Source organism: Sus scrofa, chromosome 6 (assembly GCF_000003025.6).
Source record: "Sus scrofa isolate TJ Tabasco breed Duroc chromosome 6, Sscrofa11.1, whole genome shotgun sequence".
NCBI lineage: Eukaryota > Metazoa > Chordata > Mammalia > Artiodactyla > Suidae > Sus > Sus scrofa.
This window is the reverse complement of record NC_010448.4, coordinates 81,657,476-81,679,215: the sequence shown is the minus strand read 5'-3', so window position 1 is coordinate 81,679,215 and position 21,740 is coordinate 81,657,476. Positions and strand designations below refer to the sequence as shown.

General features: G+C 44.4%; 1 protein-coding gene across 3 annotated transcripts in view; it reads left to right on the top strand.

Annotated features, from left to right (window-relative positions):
• The window catches only part of CNR2 (cannabinoid receptor 2), a 33,389-nt gene extending 13,335 nt beyond the window's left edge, over window positions 1-20,054 (top strand). The window contains exons 1-2 of one of the 3 annotated variants that reach the window (XM_021095530.1): window positions 5,916-7,107; window positions 17,793-20,050. In XM_021095530.1, the coding sequence (XP_020951189.1) occupies window positions 17,838-18,920 (1,083 nt within the window). In that variant the 5' untranslated portion in view covers window positions 5,916-7,107; window positions 17,793-17,837 and the 3' untranslated portion in view covers window positions 18,921-20,050. Of the gene's footprint in view, window positions 1-5,915; window positions 7,108-17,792 lie in introns of those variants that run through there. The other 2 variants (XM_021095532.1, XM_021095531.1) reach the window with 2 other exon arrangements.

Sequence of the window (21,740 nt, the reverse complement as noted above, 5' to 3'; positions counted from 1 at the left end):
TGCCCTCACACAAAGGCTCAAGTTTTAGCTTCGCCTGCCACTTGCTATGAATTTAGGGCAAGTGACTCGCCTTCTCTGAACTCGTTTGCTCAAGGAATGCTATCTTCCCTGGAAAATAGCCACGAGCCCTCCCCCGCTGGGCAAACTATCAAGTATGACATGACCTGCGGGCATTATTAGTCCTTTCCTAAAAGGGAAGTCGCTGGAGTACCAGGTAGTTAAAAAGAGGAAGAAGATACTCGAAAACATTCAACAAAACTGTCCTGTGGGCAGATTACAGATAATTCACCCTTTGGAGGTTGTAAAGAGAGCTCTAAGACCCTGGGTCCTCAAAGGAATGAACAGGAGCCCAGGTTTGGGGCACCCAGTCACTTACCATCCCTGGGCCCCAAATTCCTCATCTATAAAACATGGAAAGTAACAGGGTTAAATGAGATTCTTAGTAGAGAGCACTAGCCCAGTGCCAAGGGTCCATCGTCACCATCCTCCAATCTTCCTTACAGACAGCAGTACTAGGGTGACAGAGGAAGCAACTTCTCCGTCAAATTAACTGCTGTCAGGGCCAGGGTTTGGTGTGTGTATGTGCGTGCAGGTGTGTTTATGGCTACACCTGTGGCACATGGAAGTTCCCTGGCTAGGGGTTGAATTGGAGCTGCAGCCACAGCCACAGCCACAACCACAGCAACACCAAGACCTTAACTCACTGAGCGAGGCCAGGGATTGAACACATATCCTCATGGACGTTGTGTCAGGTTCTTAACCCGCTGAGTCACAATGGGAACTCCCAGAGCCAGGTTTAAACCCTGAGTATCTGCTTCCTAACTTGGAGACTTTTCTTTCTGCTGCATCACACACACACTCTATTGATCAATCAGGCAGCCAAGATATTGCTTAATTGTTTTAAATAATTATTTAATCTGTATATCAAGAATGCAGGTATTACAGGGAAAAAAATCTTTGCAACTCAAAAATAAACTTGTTAACAGTTTATATTATTGTAAAAAAAGAAAAAAAAAACATGCAGGTATTAGTTCCCCAGGTTACAGATGAAGAAACTGAGGCTCAGAGAGTTAGGTAACTTGCCCAAAGGTCACACAGCCCATCAGTGGCAGAGCTGGGATTTGAACCCAGCAATGCCTCATTCAAAAGCTTCAGCATTTAACCTCTACGACAGTGGAAAGAGGCCTCAGACATCCCTGAACTCAATTCCTCTGGCAGAGAGGGTAGAGATGACACAGACAGATGAGGAAAGAAGGTCCAGGGACAACAAGGGTCCAGACAGCAGGTGGTGACCCCACAGACCCCTGGGTGGAGGCGATGAATAGTGAGTGGACAGCAGACTTGGGACAGAATTCTTCAGCTCCACAGGACAGACTCATGGGGAGTTTCTTTGACAACAAATAGACATTTGAGAAAGGAATTATGGAGAAGACCTTAACCACGATCTTTTACCTCCATTCTTTTTTTTTTTTTCTTTTGGCCTTTTTTTGTCTTTTTAGGGCCGCATCCATCGCATATATCCTTAACCCACTGAGCAAGACCAGGAATCGAACCTGCGTCCTCATGGATGCTAGTCATGTTTGTTAACTGCTGAGCCACAACAGGAGTTGTGGCTACCTCCACTCTTAAATTACAAATTCATTCCTAAAAGGACTGGAGGTGGCCTATGTTATGTATTAGGGCAGTCAAAATAGAAGCAAAGGACCAGAAACCGCTAAAAGGAGCAGTGAATGAATGAGGAATCCACCTTGCTAAGGAAAAGAAACATGAAAGTCTATCTAAAGAAAACTGCTTTTCTCCTAATAGATATTTGTTCATTCATTTATTCAGTAAGTTGATGTTTAAATATTTAAGAGCCCACTTTGTGCCAGGCCCTGTGCTCAGGGGCTGGAAATCCCAGGAGGAACGTACTAAAGAAATCAGTTTGGGAAACTACCCCTTTGGCAGCCCTTCACATCTCTCCTGTCGGGTAATTTCCATACTGTCCCTTGCATAGATAAATTATCCTGTGACTTACATCACCAGAGAGATTTTAAGTTCCTTCCCCTACGTGCTGTCCCACCTCCCCTGCCAAATCCAAATGACTATCCTGGTGGTCTGTTTACAAGGTCAAAGAGCTCAGACAGTTGCCAACCTTCTAGTTAAATTTCTGCTTTTGACCTGCTGCTTGTGAATTCTGCCTCTTCCAAATTTTGGATCTGTGGCTCAGACCACTAAGGTGAGAAGCTTCCAGGGAGGCTTAGGGTGCAAATGGATTGGGATGGATGGACTATGTCTGCCATGGTTTGGAGACAGGCAGTGGTGGCTCAGGGGCCAACAAATTGCCTTGATTATGTGGATGAGTTTCACATAAACTTAGCTCAGGCCCTTCTCGAGAAGATTTCCCCCAAGAATATACTATGGACCCTTTCTGGTGTGAGGGTGAGTAGAATAGAAAGATGCCTCTACTCCCTGATCCAGAGTCTACTCTCACAATCAGAAGCTCACAGCCCAGGAAGCGAGATGAGCCATGGACGTAAATAATAGAAGGTAGACAGTGATCCATGCTGTAGGACTTAGCGAATTTCATCCACCTAGGGGGTAAGGAGAAATCAAAGGATGCTTCCTGGAGGAGGTGACTTTTGATATAGGGCCTGAAAAAAATAAGTAAGATTTGGGCAAAGGAACTCCACAGCCTGAACTCCAGAAAACTTTCTTGCAACTGCACCCAAGTGCTACCAAGCACAGAGGAGAACTAGGAAATAAAAGTGGAAAGAAGGCCCCAAAACACCCTTCCTATGGCTGGACATAGCGTCAAGATCCCTGCTGGGAAACAGGTCAAGAGCCTCGCTTTGATCTCTTACTAATGGATTGTTCATGCAGGTCAAATAGGTTAGTTTTTTTTTTCTAATGTGATGGTTTGGCTTTCATTGCAGTAAAGTGTCAGCTGAGAAAGGGTGAAGGGCTTTCTCTCTGTTTCAATTCTCAAGCAAAAGTTGGACAAGACAAGCAGAGAATCCTGTAAACCAATTCTATTGAGTATTTCCTTCCTTTCATTAGACACACACTGTAAACCAGGCACAGCACCACACATTTAGCAAATGTCAATCACTTGATTGCACAACAATGTGATATGGGTAGTATTTCTCCCAGTTTATAGATGAATGAAACAGAGGCTCAGATAGGTGAAGTAACTTGCCTAACATCGCACAGCCCATAAGGTACAGAGCTAAATTTGAACCCAGGGAGGTCTGGTTGCCAAACTGTAACATTGGGATCCAACACAGTGAGTTTCCCAGAGGAGACCTAAGAAGTGATTCAGTCAACCCATTTCCTTTATTTTTTTCTTTTTTGTTATATTCACTATTTTATTTTATTTGTTTTAGATTCCACACATAAACGATATCATACAGTCTCTGTCTGACTTTTCACTTAGCATAATGCCATCCAAGTCCATTCATCTTGTTGCAAATGGGAAATTTTCATTCTTTTTTGTGGCCGAGTAACCTTTCATTGTATATATGTACCACATCTTTATCCATTCCTCTGCTGATGGACGCTGAGGTTGCTTTCATGTCTCGGCTATTGTAAATAACGCTGGTATGGACATTGGGGTGCATGTATCTTTTTTGAGTTAGTTTTTGCATTTTTTGGATATATGGCCAGGAGTAGAAGTGCTGAGGCATATGGTAGTTTTATTTTTTGTTTTTTGAGAAACCTCCATTCCATTTTCCATGGTGGCCGCACCAATTTACATTCCTACCAATAGCGTATGAGGGTTTCCTTTTCTCTGGATCCTCCCAACATTTCTTTTTTTTTTTTGGTCTTTTTGCCATTTCTTGGGCCGCTCCTGCGTCATATGGAGGTTCCCGGGCTAGAGGTCGAATCGGAGCTGTAGCTGCCAGCCTACGCCAGAGCCACAGCAACGCAGGATCTGAGCCGCGTCTGTGACCTACACCACAGCTCACGGCAACACCGGAACCTTGACCCACTGAGCAAGGGCAGGGATCGAACCCGCAACTCATGGTTCCTAGTCGGATTCGTTAACCACTGCGCCACGACAGGAACTCCCCAACATTTCTTATTTGTGTTCTTTTTTTCTTTTTAGGGCCACACTTGTGGCATATGGGAGTTCCCAGGCTAGGGGACGAATCAGAGCAGCTACCGGCCACAGCCACAGTAATGTGGGATCCGAGCCCTATCTTTGACTACACCGCAGCTCACGGCAACACTGGATCCTTAACCCAATGCGTGAGGTCAGGGACCAAACCTGAATTCTCATGGATACTAGTTGGGTTTGTTTCCACTGACCCACGATGGGAACTCCTTTATTTGTGTTCTTTTTGATGATAGCCATTCTGACAGGTGTGAGGTGATATTTCACTGTGGTTTTGATTTGCATGTCTCAGATGATTAATGATGTTGAGCATCTTTTCATGTGCCTGTTAGCCATCTGTATGTCTTCTTTGGGAAAAAGCCTCTTTAGGTCTTCTGCCCATTTCTTTTTTTTTTTTTTTTTTTTTTTTTTTGCTATTTCTTGGGCTGCTCCCATGGCATATGGAGGTTCCCAGGCTAGGGGTCAAATCAGAGCTGTAGCCTCCAGCCTACGCCACAGCTCACGGCAACGCCGGATCGTTAACCCACTGAGCAAGGGCAGGGACCGAACCCGCAACCTCATGGTTCCTAGTCAGATTCGTTAACCACTGTGCCATGACGGGAACTCCCCCATTTCTTAAATGGATTTTTTTTTAAGTTTTATTGAAGTGTAGTTGATTTACAAGGTTGTGATCATTTCTGCTGTACAACAAAGTTACATATGTTCAGTTATATATATACACACATCCATTCTCTTTCAGATTCTTTTCCCACATAGATTATCACAGAATATTGGGTAGAGTTCTCTGTACTATACAGAAGGTCCCCGTTGGCCAATCATTCCATATATCTCAGTGTGCATTTGCCAATCCCAAATCCCCAGTTCATCCCGCCTCTCTCCCCACTTGTTTCCTTTGGTACCCGTAAGTATTTCAAAGTCTGTGAGTCTGTTTCTGTTCTGCAAATAAGTTCATTTGAATCCTTTTTTTAGATTCCACATGTAAGTGATATCACATGATGTTTGTCTTCAGCTGTCTTAGTGACTTCACATAGTATGGTAATTTCTACGTCCATCCATGTTGTTGCAAATGGCATTATTTCATCTTTTTATGGCTAGGTAGTATTCCATTGTATATATGTACCACATCTTCTTAATCCATTCATCTGCCCATGGACATGCAGGTTGCTTCCATGTCAGGGCTCTTGTAAATAGAGCCGCAATGAACACTGGGGTGCATGTATCTTTTCAAATTATGTTTTTTTCCAGATAGATGCCCATATGATCCAGCAATTCCACTCCTGGGCATCTATCTGGAGAAAACCCATGTGCTTTAAGAATGGGAAAAAGGAGTTCCCGTCGTGGCACAGTGGTTAACGAATCTGACTAGGAACCATGAGGTTGCGGGTTTGGTCCCTGCCCTTGCTCAGTGGGTTAAGGATCTGGTGTTGCCATGAGCTGTGGTGTAGGTTGCAGACGCAGCTCAGATCCCGTGTTGCTGTGGCTCTGGCGTAGGCCAGTGGCTACAGCTCCGATTCGACCCCTAGGAACCTCCATATGCCGCGGGAGCGGCCCAAAGAAATAGCAAAAAGACAAAAAAAAAAAAAAAAAAAGAATGGGAAAAGAGGGAGTTCCTGTGGTGGCTCAGTGGTAACGAAACCAGATAGTATCCATGAGGAAGTGGGTTCGGTCCCTGGCCCCACTTAGTGGGTTAAGTATCCAGCATTGCCATGAGCTGTGGTGTAGGTATCAGACACAGCTCGGATCCTGCGTTGCGATGGCTCTGGTGTAGGCTGGCAGGTGCAGCTCCGATTTAACCCCTAGCCTGGGAACTTCTATATGCCCTAGGTACAGCCCTGAAATGCTAAATTTAAAAATGTTTAAAAATGAGGAAAGACAGACTCAGAATGGAGAAGGTACCTGCCCAAAGTCACTCAGTAGCAGACAGGGACTGGACACCAGGCCACCTCATTCCCAGTCAGAGATAAAAATGATGTTTCTTGGCCTCCAATCCCAGCTTCTCACGGCAGCTGGCCACAATCAAGGGCCAGTTCCCTCTCATCTTGCAGGCTGTCCCGAGTGCCCGTGGGCTTTCAGCACAGCGGTGCAGAGGGGCCCACTGAGACTGTGGCACGCTTTCACTTCACACTTTCAGTTCGGATCAGAAAAACCCCCAGGTGCCCCATTTCAAACTGCGCAGTTTCCCGGCACTCAAGGGTCCCCTCTGAGACACTCAGCAGGAGTCAGCGCTCCAGGTCCTGTTCACCCCCTCAGCATGGATGTGCTCTCGAGGGAAACAGTGTCACATCGTTTGGGGGCTATGGCATTTTTCTTAGGTGGGGTAAGCCTCTCAGTTGGTTGGTTCTCCTTTAACCTTAACATTTGTGTGTCAGGTCACAGAATGTTTTTGCACACCTCAGTGGTTCCTGATCTTTGGAACTCCACTGACGCGCTGATAAAACACATATATACGAACACTTTTCCTCTAACAAATGCACAGGCATGAAGTTTACCCTTTGAAAGACTGGGACCCTGTCACAACCTTCCCATGGGCCCAGTTAAAGAGCCATGGTGGAGCTTGTCAGCTGATTTGGTTTTCCCAAGGGACAGGTACAGTCACTGTCATTTCACAAAAGAGAAGAGGGGCACAGAAAGTTGAAGGGACTTGCCCAAAGTCACATGACCAGCCGTGGCAGAGGTGGAACAGGAACAGCTGTGCAGCGCAGCGAGTACTGGGTCTCTCTCTGTGCTGGGCATCCAGACAAGTCCTTGCCCTGAACGAAGGTTCATCTAGAAGCCAGAAGCTCTGACTCCTAAAGGGATTTCGATGTGCTCGGAAGGAAGGCAGACAGGGAGCTGGGTTTCCGGTTGCTCCGTGCATCCTGTTGTCAGATGCTGTCTTGTTAGGACCTCCATCCAACTGCCTGCGTTTCCTGCTTTTTCTTACTTTGGACAATAACCACAAGCTTGGGTGAGGGGCAAATGCCGGCCACCACCCCCCTGGAACTCCTCTTATAGGCTGGACTCTGCATGGGGTAAGCCATTCTCTGATGGGAGGGGGCTGTTTCCTCAGGGAATTATGGGAAGAGAGTTGGAGGGCGATGGGACTGGGGCTGCAGGGGTGCAGGGAAGAAGTAGCAGGGTGGGGAACGTGGGAGCTGGGACAGGCTTCACACTTTCTGCTACTCATTTGTGTTCAGGGCTGAGAACTGGGCTGACACCGCTTCCTCTCTCACTCAGGGGTGACCTTGACAGCATGCAGCAAAGGGTACCTGTCTCAGGGAAACACCCCTTTTCAACTTTTCAGGATAGAGTCACTCTACACTTCAGCACAAATGTTTGGATTGTGGTTTGCGGAATGTGAAATCTAGTCCAGCTCTGCTGCTGATTTGTTTACTTGATGGTAAAATGATAGAGCTAGATTGGATGAGAGATTTTAAATCTTTTCTGTGGGGCCTGAGGACTCTGCAGAGGAAACTGGGCTGCTCAGAAGAAAGGACATAGATGACATGAACTCAGATGTTACCTGATTTATGAAGAGGCGCTTCCATCAGTGGTAAAAAGCATTCTGGTGCAGCGGAAACAAATCGACTAGTATACATGAGGATGCAGGTCCGATCCCTGGCCTTGCTCAGTGGGTTGGGGATCAGGCATTCAGGATCCGGGGGGCCGCCATGAGCAGATGCAGCTCAGACCCCTTGTTGCCATGGCTGTGGTGTAGACCGGCAGCTATATCTGTAGTTCCCCTAGCCTGGGAATTTCCATATGCCATGGGTACAGCCCTAAAAAGAAAAAAAAAAAAGCATTCTGCTCTTTTAAAAATCTGAAAAACTCTGTATTATAAGGGCTGCCATGCAATAAGTTCTTATAATATACCAGGCGTATTATTCTTAACAGCCTCAGCAATCAGGTAAATTAACCCCATTTGAAAGGCTCCTAATAATAATAATAGTAACAATAACAAGTACTTCCCTGTGTTCTATTAATTTACTTTTCTTAAAAAAAAAAAAACCCGTTTTACAGATGGGAAATGGGAAAACCGAGACAGTGGTTATCGTGCATAAAGTCACCAAGCTAGGATTTGAATCTACACAAGTTCCCCTCCCCCTCACACTCCTCCTTGGGATATACTCTATTGGAGAAAGTCCCTTTCCATCCAAAGGGGTTTCATTCATTACGCAGTTTTTTATTTTTTCATTTTTTATTTTTCTTTAAAGTATAACTGATTTACAATGTTGTGCCAATTTCTAGTGACTCAGATACACACACACACACACACACACACACACACACACACACACACACATTCCCTTTCTTATATTACCTTCCATCGTGGTCTATCCTAAGATACTGAATATAGTTCCCTGTGCATTAAATGGTTTTCAGGCGTCAACTCTGTAGCAGGCATTGTGCAAGGCACTGAAGACCCAGAAATAATGCAGGTGCAGTCCCCAAACTTGACAGGCTGTGTGGCCTCCTCCCAGGAGTTTAACATCTCTGAGCCTCCATTATCTATGAAATAACAATAACCCTTTTTTAAAAAAATTATCTTTTGGGAGTTCCCGTCGTGGCTCCTTGGGTTAAGGATCCGGTGCTGCCGAAAGCTGTGGTGTATGTCGCAGACCCGGCTCGGATCCTGCGTTGCTGTGGCTCTGGCGTAAGCTGGTGGCTATAGCTCTGATTAGACCCCTAGCCTGGGAACCTCCATATGCTGAGGGTGCGACCCTAGAAAAGACAAAAAAAAAAAAAAAAAAAAAAAACTTTTAAATCAACTTTATTGAGGCATTATTTACATAACAATAAAATGTATCCATTTGAAGGGTGTGCTACAATACCCTTTGACAAATTCGCCCACTTATGTAACCAGCACCATAATGAAGATTGTGTTTTTCGTATTTCTTATATCAGAGGTTGTATGAATTACGTTATGCTGTAGCTGAGAAAAATATTTTGTAGAGGTTACATTTCATACAAATGTGAGTCTGGTTGGAGAAAAGACTAAGGCAGAACTCATTAGAGGACATACAGAGTAAGGCTGGGAGCATGGTGTGTGACTTTGGGAAGGCTCGCTGGGCGAAAGATAGGCCAAGGAAAAGGGTGAAGCCAAGGAAAGGAACCCTGGGGCAAAGGTGCAAGAAATCAGAACTATTTTAGGAATGATGAAGCACCCGGGCCAGCCAGACTGGGGCTGCCTGCAGCGGCTGCAAAGACATACTTCTGACCTTGTTGTCAACAGATAGTAGACCTCTGTGGGGTGGGCTAGCACTGTCTCATAAGCCACTGTCATTTACAACATTCTAGTAGCCACATTAAAAAAAAAAAAGCCATTTGGTTGTGATGATTGTTGTACACCTATAAATGCAATAAAATTCATTAAGTAATTAAAAAAAAAGAAAGAAGCAACAGGCAAAATAAATGTTTCTTTAGCCCAATATGTCATTTCAACTGGGGAACGGTATAAAAAATTATTGATGAGGTATCCTGCTTTCTTCCATACTGGCTCTGAAATCTGGTGTGTGTTTTACACTTAAGGCACATCTCCATTCAGACAAACCGTGCTGATGATGTAGGTATAGACAGAACTGGAGTTGAACCCCAGTCCTCACACCTGAATAACTAAGTCATCCTGGAGCAAGTTCCTAATTCAGAACAGTACGCCCCAGTGTTGAGCTCTCTTCTAAATATATTTTATATACAAATTCACTTAATTCTCATAACATGAATTACCTGTAACAGTAGTTTACCATCATCATCTCCATTTTCTTTTTTTTTTTTTTTTTTTTTTTTTTTCTTTTTACAGCCACACCTGCAGCATTTGGAAGTTCCAAGCTATCAGTTGAATGGAAATGCCACGGCCATGGCAACCAGGATCCAAGCCACATCTGTGCCCTATGCCACAGCTGCGGCAATGCTAGATCCTTAACCCACTGAGCAAAGCCAGGGATGGAAGCTGCATTCTCAGAGAGATAGCGTCAGGTTCTTAAGCTATAATGGGAATTCCTCTCCCCATTTTCTAGATAAGGAAACTGAGTAGAGGGAGCCCAGAGAGCTTATCATTCCTAAGCCTTCTTCCTACATAAACTAAGCATGAGCACATCCATCCTGGAGGTTATTTTCAGGGGAGATTTGAAAATGCAGTGAGAGTTCCCATTGCAGCACAGTGGGTTAAGAGTCCGACTGCAGCAGCTCGGGTCCCTTTGGAGGCACTGATCGGTCCTGGGCCTGTGCAGTGGGTTAAAGGATGTGGCATTGTTACAGCCCTGGCATAGGTGTCAGCTCGAATTTAATCCATGGCCCAGGAACTTCCATATGCTGCAAGTGCAGCCATTAAAAAAGAGAAGAAGAAAAGAAAATGCAGTGAAGGTCTTCTCACAAAGACACATCAGGAAACCACTGCTTGGGAAGCCACCTTATCCCAAATCCCACTCTCTGAGACCCTCTAGCAGGACCAGACATAGGGTGAGGGAGTGAGGCCCTCTCCATGGGCACAAAGTTTAAATGGATGCCCCAAAATTATAATAAATAAATTATGTTTGAGTATAAATAAAACGTTGAAACCTTATAATATACTGCTGTGAATTTTAATGTACCTACTTTTCCATTTTTCAATAGTAACTACTTTTTGGTGTTTTAATGTTTAATGTTTTGAGAGGAAAAAAAAAAAGCCACAGAAGAATACTTGGAAATGTCTACTTCGTGGAGCACATTTTTTTCCCTTTGCCTCAGGCAAGGCATTGCTTTCTGGTGTAATCTGGGAGACATTCTGCCCTCCTTCCTATGTCTCTCATTCCCCTGCCACTGTCAGCAAGTTCTCCCCGCTTTATCTATTTTGTAAATCCTCTACCTTCTCCTAAGGAGTTGGATTTTTGGCTCAACATTGTATTGTTAAGCTGTATTCTTGTGGATACATAGAGTTCTGGTTCATGTTTTACTGCTTTGTGTATTTCTTTGTACAGACGTCTTATAATTTCTTCACACAGTTTCCAGTTGGACTTTTCTCCATTTCAAAAATACTGAAATGAACACCCTCGTATGTGTCTCCCCTGGCACATTCTCAGGAGGGGAATGGGTGCCTACAAGGGCAGGGTTAGAGCTTTGCCTTCACTAGATTTTGCCGAACTGCTCTCTAAAGTGTTTGCACCAGCTTACACCCCATCACAGCGCTGGGCATTCTCGAGCTGCACCTTCTCCTATACGCCATATTGTCGGATTTATTTTTTTGCACACGTGACGGAAGTGAAACTTGCCTTTCTGCGGATGCTATTGAGGTTACACATCTTTTCAAAAGATTGGTGACCATTTCTCTTTTATGCCTGATGTTTTTTTCTTATTTGTGGTTTCTCTCTTTTTTCTCAAGTGATCTTGCTTGAGGTTTTTCTGTTTTATTATCTTTTCAAAGAACTAGTTTCGGTCTTTGTCAGGGCTTTTTATTCTCTATTGTTTTTCCACATTATCAATTTCTGCTGTGGTGAAATTGTGTGTATATATATATATATATATATATATATATATATATATATATTTAGTATTTGTGTGTGTGTGTATTTATGTAGTCTTTTTAGGGCCACACCGGAAGCATATGAAAGTTCCCACTAGGGATTGAATCTGAGCTGCAGCCGCTGGCCTACGCCACAGCCATAGCAATATCAGATCCCAGATTTGAGCTGCATCTGTGACCGACGTACAGCTTGTGGCAACACTGGATCCTTAATCCACTGAGTGAGGCCAAGGATCGAACCTGTGTCCTCATGGATACTAGTGGGTTCATTACCACTGAGCCATGACAGGAACTCCCTTCTTTGTATTTTTGCTGTTGCTCTTTTTCTAATTTCATGAGTTGCATATTTAGCTCATTAGTCTTTTTTCTTTTGTATAATATGAGCATGTGGGGCTATAAAGTTCCCTTTCAGCACCACTTAGATGCATCCCACGAATATTAATATGTTACAATACTAAGTATTTTCTAATTTCCTTTATGATTTTTTTGATCCAGAAGCTTTATACCTATGAAGTTTGTTAATTATATCGTTTAAGTTCTTGATTTCTAAAAAAAATTGCACCATGATCCGAGAACATAGGTTTGTATGTTACAGATTATCTAAGAATTGTGTGTGTGTGTGTGTGTGTGTGTGTGTGTGTGTGTGTGTGTGTGTGTGTTTTAGGGCTGCACCCATGGCATATGGAGGTTCCCAAGCTAGGGGTCGAATCAGAGCTGTAGCTGCCAGCCTATGCCACAGCTATAGCTACACGAGATCCTACACCACAACTCATGGCAATGCCAGATCCTTAACCCACTGAGTGAGGCAGGGGTCAAACCTATGTTCTCATGGATGCTAGTCAGATTTGTTTCCACTGAGCCACGATGGAAACTCTAAGATTTGTTGTAATTTACTTTCACCTAAGACTAGACCCATTTGGGTAAATGTCTGCATTTGCTTGAAAACATGAGTATTCTCTCCTTATTGGGTGCTGAGTTCCCTCTATGACTATTAGATCGAGCTCATTAATTGCGTGTTCAAATCTGACATAGCCTATCAATTAGTATATTGTCTGCTTAATCTATTAACTTCTGAGAGAGGCATGCTAAAGAATCACTCACTATTGGATTTCATTTCAATTCCACAAATATTTATTGAGTACCTACTATGGACCAGAAATTATTCTAAGCCGTTATATCAGTGAACAAAGTAGTCACTTCCTTGACTTTATGGAATTTAAATTCTAGTGGAATAGACAATAAGCAATAAAGGTAAATTATGTAGGATAAACTATATGTTAGAAGGTGATAAGTGATATGGAAAAAATAAAATATAGAGAAGAGTAAAGGGGACCAGATGAGCAGGAGGGTAGGGTGAGTTTCAATTTTAAATAGGAAGATAGAGTAGATGTCGTTGAAAAGGCAAAATTGGAGCCACAACTTGAAGAAGGTGAGATTGAGCCAAGCCTGGAAAAGAGTATTCAGGCACAGGGAACAGCTAGTGCAAAGGTCCTGTGGTGGGAGGACACACCCTTTAGTAAGCCAGTGTGGCTAAAGCTAGTTGACCAAAGAAAGCATGGTTAGTAGGGAAGTCAGAAAGTTAATAGGGCCAGAACACACATAGCCTTCTGGGCCACTGTAAGTACTTTGGCTTTTATGCTGAATAGAATGGGTGCCATGGGGGGTTTGGGACAGAGGAGTGGTATGATCTGACACTGATTTTATTTTATTTTGGCCACGCCTGAGGCATATGGAAATTCCTCGGATCAAACCTGCACCATAGCAATGACCCAAGTCACAGCAGTAACAACGCCAGATCTTTAACCCACGGGCCACCAGGGAACAATCTGACACAGTTTAAAAGGATCGCCCTGGCTGTTGTGTTGAAATTAGACTAAAGATGGACCTAGGTAAAAGCAGAGAGTCAGTTAGGAAGCTATTGCAGTAAACCAAATGTGAAACGATGCCTGACTTTTAAAAGAGCCTACAGTAGATCAACACCTTTACTCGCTTCCTAAATAAAGTTTCAATTCTATTCATCCCTCTTGGCTTTGCTACTGTCACTCACAACTTTACTTCCACTTTGTTTCATACCCTCCACATCAGTCTCTGTCATTATTATTATTATTATTATCATTGCTATAGAGATTTTTGTGTGGTTTTTTTTGTTTGTTTTGTTTTTTGGGTTTTTTTTTTTTTTTTTTTATGGCCACACTTGTGGCATATGGAGTTCCCAGGCCAGGGATTGAAACTGAGCCACAGCTGCAACCTACACCATAGCTGTGGCAATACCGGATGCTTTAACCCACTGTGCCAGACCAGGGATCAAACCCATGCCTCCACAGCGACCCAAGCTGCTGCAGTTGAATTCTTAACCCACTGAGCCCAGCAGGAACTCCCAGACATTGGTTTTTATTCACTTATATATTTATCAACTTATTTGTTCATAACGTCTTCTTGCCTTTTTGTTCTTCCCACTATAAAGAATTTCCTCCTTCTGGTGGCATATCCTTTAGATGTTCCTTTAGTGAAGGTCTGTTAGTGGACAATTCTATTTGTATTTCTTTATTTCACATGATAGTTTAGATGTTCCCCTCTATCTTCTGGATAGTATTATTGCTATTGGCAAATCCACCTTTAATATCCATTGTGATTCCTTTGCAGGTTTTGTCTCTTTTCTTTCTGATCATTTTTAATTTTTTTGTCTTTGCCTTTTGGTAATCTGACGTTTTATTATGATATATGTGAATGCGGAATTTGTTTTTAAAATTCTGCTCAACACACTACTATGTACAAAAATGGATAAACAGGAGTTCCCCTCGTGGCCCAGTGGTTAATGAATCTGACTAGGAACCTTGAGGTTGTGGGTTCGATCCCTGGCCTTGATCAGTGGATTAAGGATCCGGCATTGCCATGAGCTGTGGTGTAGGTCACAGATGCAGCTCAGATCTGGCGTTGCTGTGGCTCTGGTGTAGGCTGGTGGCTATAGCTCGGATTCGACACCTAGCCTGGGAATCTCCATATGCCGTGGGAGCAGCCCTAGAAAAGGCAAAAAAAAAAAGGCCAAAAAAAAAATAGATAAACAACAAAGACCTACTGTATAGCACAGGGAACTATATTCAATATCTTGTAGTAATCTATAATGAAAAAGCATAGGAGTTCCCATTGTGGCTCAGCAGTAACAAGCCCGACTAGTATCCAGGAGGATCCGGGTTCAATCCCTGACTTCACTCAGCGGGTTAAGGATCTGGCATTGCTGTGAGCTCTGGTGTAGGTCAAAGAGGCGGCTTGGATCTGGCCTTGTCGTGGCTGTGGCATAAGCCAGCAACTGTAGCTCCAATTCGACCCCTAGCTGGAAACTTCCACACACCACGGATGTGGCTCAAAAAAGACAAAAAAAATAAAAATAAAAAGTTGAAAATAAAAATATAAAATAAAAAAATTTGTATACATGTATATAACTGAATCCCTTTTCTTCATTTTTAAACATGTATTTTACAAGGCTGTGTTAATGTCTGATGTACAGCAAAGTGTATAACTGAATCGCTTTGCTGTCTAGAACACCTAAATCCACTGTACTGCCGTTTAAAAAACTTCTGCTTGAAGTTCATTGTGATTTTTCTATCTAAGGAGTCATGTCCAGGAGACTCTATAGCAATTCTCCACTATCTTTGAATACAGCATCCCAGTGCCTACCACCGATTCTATTCTTCTCTTCCAAAACTTCAGTTAGATATATTTTAATCTTTTTCTTTCAATCCTTCATGTCTCTTAACCTATCTTTCATATTTCCCAACTATATCTCCTTGTACTGCGTTTTGAGACGTTTACTCAGAGCCAAACTTTTTTTTTTTTTTTTTTTTTTTTGCCTTTTTTATGGCCTCTCCCTCCGCATATGGAGAGTCCCAGGCTAGGGGTCCAATCAGAGCTACAGCTGCCGACCTAGCCACAGCCACAGCAACACAGGATCCGAGCTGCATCTGCACCTAACCACAGCTCATGGCAATGCCAGGTCCTTAACCCACCTGAGCAAGGCCAGGGATCGAACACGCAACCTCATGGTTTCTAGTCGGATTCATTCCTCAACAGGAACTCCAGATCAAAACTTTTAACTAGTCTTTTCTACTCTTTAACCTATCTTTAAAGCTTTCTGTTTTTCAGTGACTTCATTTTCACTTCCAGAGATTCTACCTCATTCTTTTTCAGATCTGCCTAGTCTCTTCTTAAGTAATCATGTTTTTGATTCCTTGTTTAATCCTATTAAACACATTTTATAACATAAACCCGAATTATGTGAAGTTCTTTTTTTTTTAACGTGAAGTTCTTAGAAGTCTAATTCTTCTTTCTGACATTTCTGCTAACTCTTGTTCCTGTTTCCTTGTGCATTTTGTAATTTTGCATCATGAACGCAAATTCATGGGCTTTTATATGCAGAAATCTTGTGTGACCTGGACAGACAGTACATCCCTCTAGAGAAATCTGGAGACCGCTTTCTAATAATGTCCCATATAATGTCTGGGTGCCCTGTTTTTCTCAATATTTAAGACATATTTATACTGAAAAATAATTTAGGAGTTCCTGCGGTGGCACAACAGGACAGCAGCATCTCTGGAGCACTGGGACATGGTTCAATCCCCCGCCTGGCACAATGAGTTAAGGATCCAGTGTTGCCACAGCTGTGGCATAGGTTGCAACTATGGCTCGGATCTGATCCCTGGCCCAGGAACTCCATATGCCACAGGGTGTCCAAAAAGGAAAAGAAAAAAGATTCACTATCTGACATTCAAATTTATCTGGATTCCTATATTTTATCTGACATATCTACTGATGTGAAACCAAAATATTGCTCACTTAAAAAAACTAGCAAACAAAACAAAACAAAAAACTCTCCATCTTATCACTCTGGATCCATTTAATTTCCTTTTGGTTTTTGTTTTATTTTGTTTTTTGCATGTGTGGCCTGTGGAAGTTCCCTGGACAGGGATCAAACCCTTGCCACAGCAGTAACCAGTGTCACAGCAGTGACAATGCCAGATCCTTAACCTGCTGAGAACTCTCCTCTTGATTTTTGACCCTTGGAGATTTCTCTATTTTTGAAGAGAAATCTTGGGTGTAGTCTTTTTTTTTTTTTTAGCCAAAAAGCTTGCAGGTCACTTCTCTTTTTAACATTTTCCTATTTTATTGGAGTTCTCATAGTGGTGCAGCAGAAAGAATCCAACTAGGAATCATGAGGTTTCAGGCTCAATCCCTGGCTTCGCTCAGTGGGTTAAACGTCTGGCATTGCCATGAGCTGTGGTGTAGGTTGCAGATGCAACTCGGATCTGGCGTTGCTGTGGCTGTGGGGCAGGCTGGCAGCTGTAGCCCTGATTCAACCCCTAGCCTGGGAACCTCCATATGCTGCAGGTACGGCCCTAAAAGGACAAAAAGACAGATAAATAAATAAATGAATAAATAAATATTTTTAAAATAATAAAAATTTCCTATCTCGTTGAAGTGTAATCGACATATAACATTATATTGGTTTCAGGTGTACAACATAATGCTTTAATATTTGTACATTTTGTGGAATGGTCTCCATGATAGATCTAGTTAACATATGTTACCACATGTAGTTGCAAATTTTTTTTCTTATGATGAGAACTTTTAAAATCTATTCTCTTAGCAACCTTGAAATATGCACTACAATATTATTAACTATAGTCACCACGTTGTAATACATCCCCAAGACTTACTTTATAACTGGAAATTTGTGCTTTTGACTACCTTCACCCATTTGACCCGCCCCCAAACCTCTGCCTCTGGCAACTTCCAATTTGTTCTCTCTATCTACGAATTAATGTTTTTTTTTTGGAGGGGGGCAGCCAATGACATGTGGAAATTCCAGGCCAGGGATCAAACCTGCACACAGCAGTGACCCAAGCCACAGCAGTGGCAACGCTGGATCCTTAACCCATTGAGCCACCAGGGACCCCCTGGATTAATTTTCAGTTCCACAAATAAGTAAGATCATATGGTTTGCAGGCCACTTTCCCCTTCTTGAATTCCCGTATACCTCTCCTAAGGCAGACCTAGTACCCCCCCCAGGATGAAAAAGGGGTAAAATATAGAGCAACAAATACAAATCGCTATTTCCACATGTGATCCATCTGCAGAGGTCAAGGGTTTGGCTAAAGTCAGTGTTCGTGTGAGGTCACGATGGCGCTGATTGAAAAACACTCATTTCCTCTCCTCATTGTACTACAGCAAAGGCTTCTTGGCAAGTCCCGCAGAAGCTGAAGGTCCCACTCCATGGAGATATGCTGGAAGATAGAGGCAGCCAACGGCTCCAGGGACGACTTGGATTTCAACCCCCTGAAGGACTACATGGTCCTGAGCAGTTCCCAAAAGATCGCCATTGCGGTGCTGTGCACCCCTCTGGGCCTGCTCAGCGCCCTGGAGAACCTGGTCGTGCTCTACCTGATCCTGTCCTCACACCGGCTCCGCAGGAAGCCCTCTTACCTGTTCATCAGCAGCTTGGCTGGGGCTGACTTTCTGGCCAGTGTGGTCTTTGCCTGCAGCTTTGTAAATTTCCACGTCTTCCATGGTGTGGATTCCAAAGCTGTCTTCCTGCTGAAGATCGGCAGTGTGACTATGACCTTCACGGCCTCCGTAGGCAGCCTGCTGCTGACAGCCATTGACCGCTACCTCTGTCTGTGCTACCCACCTACATACAAAGCCCTGCTCACCCGCAGGAGGGCACTGGTGGCCCTGGGCATCATGTGGGCCCTCTCGGCATTGGTCTCCTACCTGCCTCTCATGGGATGGACTTGCTGTCCCAGACCCTGCTCTGAGCTCTTCCCCCTGCTTCCCAATGACTATCTGCTGGGCTGGCTCCTGCTCATTGCCGTCCTCTTCTCTGGCATCATCTACACTTATGGGCATGTCCTCTGGAAGGCCCATCAGCATGTAGCCAGCTTGGCTGAGCACCACAACAGGCAAGTGCCAGGAATGGCCCGGATGAGGCTGGATGTGTGGCTGGCCAAGACCCTGGGGGTGCTGCTGGCTGTGCTCTTCATCTGCTGGCTCCCGGCACTGACCCTCATGGTTTATAGCCTGGCCTCCCCTCTAAGTGAGCAAGTCAGGAAGGTCTTTGCCTTCTGCTCCTTGCTCTGCCTTGTCAACTCCATGGTCAACCCCATCATCTACGCCCTGCGGAGTGGGGAGATCCGCTCCTCCGCCCACCACCGCCTGGCCCGCTGGAAGAAGCACCTGAGCTGCCTTGGGCCTGATGGAAAAGAAGAGTTCCCGAGGTCCTCAATCACTGAGACAGAGGCAGACGGGAAAATCACCCAGGGACCAGCTTCCAGAGAGCTATACTGCTCTGATTCCTGATGAGGCCTCTTTCACAGGTTTAAACAAGCCACATCAGAAATCATTCACTCCCTGGAGGAGAGAGAGTGGCCTTGACCCTCTCACCAGCTCTGAAGACCTGTACCTCCGCCCCCTTTCGCTGATGAGTGTCGGTACTGACCCCTAGAGGGTAGCCTGGCCTTACCTATCTGCACACGGTCTATTGGGTGGCCAGGCCCTGTGAGGGATAGCAAGGTGGGCAGAAGGCAAGAAGCCTGGGACAGGCTCAATGCAGGACAGGACAACCCTCCCAGAAGTCAGCTCGTGACTGCATTCTCGTGAGGCCAAAGGAGCCAGGTGGAGCCTTCAGGCTCAGCAGTGAGGGATTCAGAGGACATCCGAAAAGAAGACTGGACCATTCTCCTGGGATCTCAGAGTATCAGATGGGATGGCCGGCTGGCCCTCTCTGCTTAATTGTTGGGGCCACCTTGGTTCTGGATCTATGAAAGGCCCCACCTTCAGGTCACCCTTTCCCACACAGGACCAGGAACTCTGATGCAGTGAGGATCGAGGGTGTTGATCCACCTCTTGCAGAGGTGATGGACAAGCCCCTCGGTCAGGGCATCTTATTATTACAGCAATGGCCCTTTCTAACACCCTGATAATCCCCCCTCACAACCACTGTGTCCTCTTAGGTACCTGGGGAATACAGAGGAGGCTGGGATCACTTGAGACACAGAATCTTCAGAGAATTTGACTGACCTTGTAAAGTCCTGTTTAGTGGTGGCATTGGAAGCAGGCAGAGTCCCAGTCAAAACCAAATCCAAGAAAAAAGAAGACATTCACAAAGACTTTATAAATCCCCAGATTTTCCCCAGCCATGTCGCCTTTCCCCAGCCCCTTTGTCGCCTTCACCCTCTATACCCTGTAATGAATAATAAACAGAGCAAGTGGGAGGAGGGGGAAAATTCCTCCCTCCTTACTACGTGCCAGGGATAAGGCTGATGTCCCACAATCCATCATCTCCAGCAAGAATTCAGCCCCATACTTTTGATGATCTCAGAAGGGCTTAGAGCAGTAGGCAAAAGAAATTGTTAACGACGAAGAGGATTGCAGAGCAATTCTAATGCAATTATTTGGGACTATGGATGGAATAAAAAGAAAGATATGGATTAACTGTGTCTTCATTTAATACTTACAAGACAAGGTGTCCACCATTCATTCATCCCTCCATCTCACAAATACATGCCAGGCTCTGTGCTTGGTCCTGGATGTCCAGCCGTAAATGAGACTCTGCCCCTGTCTAATGGGGCTCACATTCTACATTCTCGTGGGAAGAGAGCCAATAAATAAAGAAGTTAATTACTGGCAGTACAATGAAGGAAATCATCAGGGTTGTAGGAAAGACATTAATCAAGGCAGCTTTAGGTGAGGTGGACCTACTATGTGCTCTGGTCTTAAGAGTCAACTCTTTTTTTTGAGATTTTACTATGTGTCAGGCACTGGATTAAGTGCTTTTAAATGAGGACTCTCGGAGTTCCCGTCATGGCGCAGTGGTTAACGAATCCGACTAGGAACCATGAGGTTGCGGGTTCGGTCCCTGCCACTTGCTCAGTGGGTTAACGATCCGGCGTTGCCATGAGCTGTGGTGTAGGTTGCAGACACGGCTTGGATCCCGTGTTGCTGTGGCTCTGGCATAGGCCAGTGGCTACAGCTCTAATTCGACCCCTAGCCTGGGAACCTCCATATGCCGAGGGAGCGGCCCAAGAAATAGCAAAAAGACAAAAAATAAAATAAAATAAAATAAAAAAATAAATGAGGACTCTCGGTCTTCACAATAACCTGAGGATGAAAGTTTGGTATCCTCGTTTTACAGATGAGGAAACCTCTAAAAGGCAAATTGCTTATAGTCACACTACTAATATGTACCCAGAGCTGGGGTTTTCAGCCCAGTTTTGTTTGACTTCAAAGCCTGCCCACTTTTTGGTTTTTTCTTTTTTGGCCACACCCGTGGCATATGGAAGTTCCTGGGCCAGGAATCAACTCTGAGCCAGAGCTGTGACCTACACCACAGTTACAACAATACTGGATCCTTAACCCATTGAGCTGGGCCAGGGATCAAACTGGCATCTCCACAGAGACAAGCCGGATCATTAACCCACCACACCACAGCAGGAACTTCCACGCCTGCCATCTTTACCACTAACCTCTTGGCCTATTTCAGTCAAAGCCTGCTTGATTAGGATAGCAATAAGAAGTCAGTCTATAAATAATAATGACTTTAAAAGTCTAATAGTGATAAATATATATAAAGTATAAGTAATAATAAGACTTACTAAGTCTAATAATAATACTAGACTTTTGTAACATCAGATTGCTGCAACTTTGGGAGTTTCCGTTGTGGCTCATCTGTAATAAACCCAACTAGTATCCATGAGGATGTAGAGTCGATCCCTGCCCTGCTCAGTGGGTTAAGGATCGGGCACTGCCCCATGGCCCAATCTGCAGTGTAGGTCGCAGGCTTGGATCCCAAATTACTATGGCTGTGGCATAGGCTGGCAGCTGCAGCTCCGATACAACCCCTAGTCTGGGAACTTCCACATGCGGCAGATTCGGCCCTAAAAAGGCAAAAAAAGGAGTTCCAGTCATGGCTCAGCAGAAACGAATCTGACTAGCATCCATGAGGTCACAGGTTTGATCCCTGGCCTCGCACCATGGGTTAAGGATGTGGCATTGCTGTAAGCTGTGGTGTAGGTTGCAAACACAGTTTGGATCTGGCATTGCTGTAGCACAGGCTGGCAGCTACAGCTCCAATTCTACTCCTAGCCTGGGAACCTCCGTATCCCTCAGGTGCAGCCCTAA